The sequence below is a fragment of the Annulohypoxylon truncatum genome (assembly GCF_022578515.1).
Source record: "Annulohypoxylon truncatum strain CBS 140777 unplaced genomic scaffold F4807scaffold_19, whole genome shotgun sequence".
NCBI classification, from domain to species: Eukaryota; Fungi; Ascomycota; class Sordariomycetes; order Xylariales; family Hypoxylaceae; genus Annulohypoxylon; species Annulohypoxylon truncatum.
In genome coordinates this window covers 7,682-12,491 of record NW_025953805.1, presented here as the reverse complement: position 1 = coordinate 12,491, position 4,810 = coordinate 7,682, and the positions used below count along the sequence as shown (strand labels likewise).

Genomic DNA, 4,810 nt, shown 5'->3' with positions numbered 1-4,810 from the left:
CGTCGTCCGAACTTCGCGATGCTCTAGTCGTGCAGAGCATAGAGAACTTGGAAGTATGCCCGTACACATGCTGTATGTATGTCTGTTCAAATTCAGACTGAATCACCCACCTTCTGCAGCTGCCGGCACCTGCAGCTCGTAACGTTTCTCGTGGTGCCATGTGAAGGTGGTATATCCTATAAGCGACATGTGAATTTGGAAATCCTCGAGGATCATATTCATAGGTACACTAGCTGATAGTAATAGAGACATCCATTTTTAGAGCCCTCCATCAAAAGCATCCTGCACCAATAGTCGAGGGCTACTAGCTAGCAAGTTTAGCTGTTTCCACAATTTTATTTTTCACCGTTCCGTCCTGTTAACGCCGTTCAATCTCGTAAACGCCAAGTGCGTGGTCCACTCAATGATGTCCCATTGAGCCCCATGATCCTTACTGGGACCTAATCCCCAGAATTTCTCTAGGCCAAGCTCTGTTCTAAAGCTATCACGTCTGCGAATCCGTTTGTAATCATATCCATCTGTTCGCTGCTTGGCAATCCGCAGGGCTTCCTGGGTTCCCCACCATAGCCCTCGAAGTGCTGCAAAGCAGCCTTCACGCCGGCAAAGCCCGTCTGGATGGCGATCCAATCCGCCTTGGCAACGATCGCCTGCAGCCTTCTAGCCTCCTTCAGCTCACCAGCATGGTATAATTCGCAGATACGAACACATGCTCGAGGTACCAGGTTGGCAGTACCTGCGATGGTGCCGTTTCCACCTACGACGAGGCCTTGCAGAATAAAGTCTGCGCTGCCACCAGCGACAAAGAAACCAGGTTTAGCCCCATCAACGATGCGAGCCAACTTTCCCGTGTTTCCACAGGTGAGTTTGACACCGGCAACGTTGGGGTGCTTTGCAATCTGAAGGATTGCGTCGGAAGAGAGGTCTAGACCGGAGCAAGCCCCGGGGTAGTTGTAGATCATGACCGGAATGGGGCTAGAATCAGCAACATCGTGAAAGTGCTGAACGATCTTTGATGTGTTAAGAAGACCGCCATAGTACGCGGGAGGAAGTATGATGACATAATTAGCACCGGCATTCGCTGCATCCTGGCAGAGCTGGATCGTCTCGCGTGTAGATTGCGCTCCGCATCCGGCGATGAGAGGTACAAGGTGGTGGTCCGACTGGTCTAGAGCGGCTCGTGTAGTCTTAATAACGAGGCTGCGCTCATCCCGACTCAAATGGACGGCTTCTCCGTTCGAACCGTGTACAACAAGGCCGGCAACGCCAGCGTCGGCAAGGTGAATGGCGTGGCGTTGGGTTGCTTCTAGGTCGATGTCATCATTCTCCTTAAAGAAAGCAACGGTGGGAACATAGACCCCATCGGGCAGAGGGCGAGCTTGGCCTAGAGATTCCGTCATCGAGATTATTTAAGATAGACTTTAGTATAGTAAGATGGTTGGGTGTGTGAGTGAGAGAAACTTGATGGAGATGAGGAAGACGTAGGGTCTCGTTGGATGAATTTTTATAAAGTGACTGAATACGGAGGAAGTAGTCCGACCTACGCGAGGTACGTGGGTTTTATATAATGGAAACTGAATGTGACGGAGACGGGAACCTTGGAAAGGGGTTGAAGCAAGTGTAAGGGGTAGAAACAATGGGAAGTACTTGTGAACCGTCTAGTGGCAGGGGGGGGCAACAACGGGGCGACAACGGTTTAAATACCTTTTTTTAAGATTATGTCTTTTTTCTCTTCGTTAGCAAGAAGGGGCACATTTAGGTTGTCTATGACGGCTCATAGCCGATGAGACTACCTCAGCTAGTCGGGCTAGGTAGGCTAGGTAGGCGTAGGGCGAAGACAACTAAGCACGGGACTCAACTGGCTACTAGCTATCGGATCCTACTATTCATGTTGTTAAGACAATCCAATGAGCTTGTCCAATTAGCTTGCAGAGGATTCGGGATTTACCCAACAGAGCCTCGAGTAACTTGTACGACTCTCAATGGAACTGGTGGGCGTGTCCTGACTGGACAATGATGAAGAGGCTACTGACAAAGGCAAGTGGACGTGTGGCCGTGAGCAGCGTGAGGTAGCCCGATTATGGCAGGCCTTGGTCCGTGGGGGGTCATGTGGCAGTTGAGCTTTTCCCCTGGCAACCTAAGACAGTTAGGAACAACGAAAAATGGTTGATGGTACCACCAAGGGCTCGTAGGTGGCTTGGAATATGTGCTTCTGACGTTGAAACTCCAGGGTTTTTTTTCATTACACGGCTTCTAGAATGTGATTGGCGCCTCTGGTCTATTTCGGGCAGACAAGCATGAGAAGTCGACATACGGGGATGTAGATGCAGGCTTGACGCTCTAGCCTTTATGCTTGTTCAATGTCTCTGTCAGTCTGCGCAATCTTCCAGGGTAACAGCCAATCTGAAGCGGATGATGGATAGGCAGGCTGTTTTGACGGCGGACGATAGTACCGAATCCGTTAACCTGTTAATTCATTTTATATATTATGATGTATATTGTATAAATGCATAGTAAGTTTTAATTATTAATATTATATTTTATTATTTATAAGGGTTATAACATTAAAAGGCGTTATAAATTATAAAAAGTTATAACGTTTTTTAATTTATATTATTTATAACGCGTTAAATTTAAAATTATTTTATTTAAATTTAAACGTTTTATATTTAAATTATTTTAAAATAATTTTTAAAATTAATTAATAATTATTTTAATGTTATTATTATAAAATTACGTTTTAATAAAAAGTTTTAAATATAAAAATTAATTACTTTATTTATTTAATAAATTATTTATATTTCATGAATTAAAACCGTAAAAAAAATATTAATATATATTAAATATTATTATTTATAAAATTATAATTAACCTTTAACGTTTAAAACTTTTAATTTTATTTATTATAATAAATAATTAAATTTTTAAATTAATAATTATTTTAAAAATAACATTTAAAATATATTATTATTATTAAACGTTTTTTATATTATTTTTAAATATTAATTAAAATAAAAATAAAGCAAGGATAATTTTAAATATATTAACTATCCGAATACATTTATTTAAATTTATTATTATTAAAATAATTATTTTATCGTTAAATAAATTAATATATATTAAGTTAATACGAACATTTACTTCTATTATTATTATAATAACATTTAATATAAATATTATTAAAATAATTAAGTAAAATAATATAATATTAAAAAAAACTTTAATTAGTTTTATAACTTATATAAACGTGATTTAAAAATAAAATAATATTAATTATAATAATATAAGTAATTAAGTTTATTAAAAAATATAAATATAATTAAAAAATATTTATTAATTTAAATTTATTTTTATAATTATTAATTAATAATTAATATTATAATAATTTTAATTTTTAATAATAATATTTTTAATTATAAATTTAATTATTAAATAAAAAAATTTACTTAATTTAAAATTATATTTATAATTAATTAAATTTATTAAATTAATAAAAATTAATAAAATAAATATATATATTTAAATCTTAAATTATTAATATAATAATTTTATTAATAAATATTTTTTTAATTTTTATAAAAACTTAAACAATATAATCGGTTAAATCGGTATTATTCGTTATTTTCGGTTAATTATTATTATTATTAATAAACATGTTATAAATAAATAACTTAAATAAAATAAGGAAATGTTTATATTTTATTAAATTTTAATTAAAAGTTTTTATTTAAAATTAATTAAAACCCGGCTTATTATTAATGAAAACCTTTAATTTTTTTCTTAAAAAATTAATAAGTTTATTATTTTATTTAATAATATTAATTTTTTATTTTTAAAAATAAATAATTAATATTAAATTAACTTTTTTTTAATTTACTATTTTTAAGTGTAATTTAATAATAAATATAATAAAAATTTTAAATATTATTAATTATTTACATTAAAAAAATATAAAAAATACACATAATATAATAAATTTAAAATATTTTTAATAATAAAAATAAAACATTTAACACTAATAAATAAATAAAAGAAAAAAAAAGTAAATTATATTTATTTAAGTATTTACTTATAAATATATTTAAGTATATAATTTATATATTTTGAAATCCTTTTTTAATTTAATTAAGCTTTAAAATAAAATAATTTAAAAAATTTATTAAAAAAAATAATATTATAAAAAGGATTAATTTAATTTAATAACGGATGTAAGTAAATATAAGCAAATAAACGCAATAATAAATCTTATAATAAATCCGTTAATAACATGTAAAAATTTTATTTATATAACGTAAAAATAAAGCTAATAAAATCTTTAAATCGCGTTATATTTTATAATAACATTAATTATATATAAACCATTTTTAAATTAAACTATACTTAAAATTTAAATATTAATATAAAATTAAAAATAAAAACGTTATTTATTTATTATATATAAAATTTAATTAAGGAAATTAATTTTATAAATTAAATAATTAAAAACCCGAAAATAATTATAAATATTATTTAATATAATAATTTTATTATAATTTTATTAAAATTTTAATTATTTATTATATATTTAATTAAAATAATATTTATTTATTAAAAAAAATAAAAATATATATATATAAATTAAATATATATATAAATTTATATTAAAAAATAACAACTTTAATTAAAAAAGAAAAACAAAAAAAAACGGGGTATATACCTCGTTTCGATATTAAATAAACCCTTTAATAATTATTTATTATTATTTAAATAATATTAATATTAACTTTTTTAATTTTTTTAAAACTTTTATTATAAGCTTTTATACCTTTTTTAT

The 4,810-nt window shown here is 29.7% G+C and overlaps 1 protein-coding gene across 1 annotated transcript; it reads right to left on the bottom strand.

The window, feature by feature from the left end:
- Nucleotides 1–200: 200 nt before the first annotated feature.
- Nucleotides 201–1,589, bottom strand: F4807DRAFT_103981 (dihydrodipicolinate synthetase family protein). The gene has a single exon (XM_047992668.1). It carries the CDS (start codon nucleotides 1,395–1,397, stop codon nucleotides 459–461), a length of 939 nt encoding a protein of 312 aa, XP_047853430.1. The 5' UTR covers nucleotides 1,398–1,589; the 3' UTR covers nucleotides 201–458.
- Nucleotides 1,590–4,810: the final 3,221 nt, after the last annotated feature.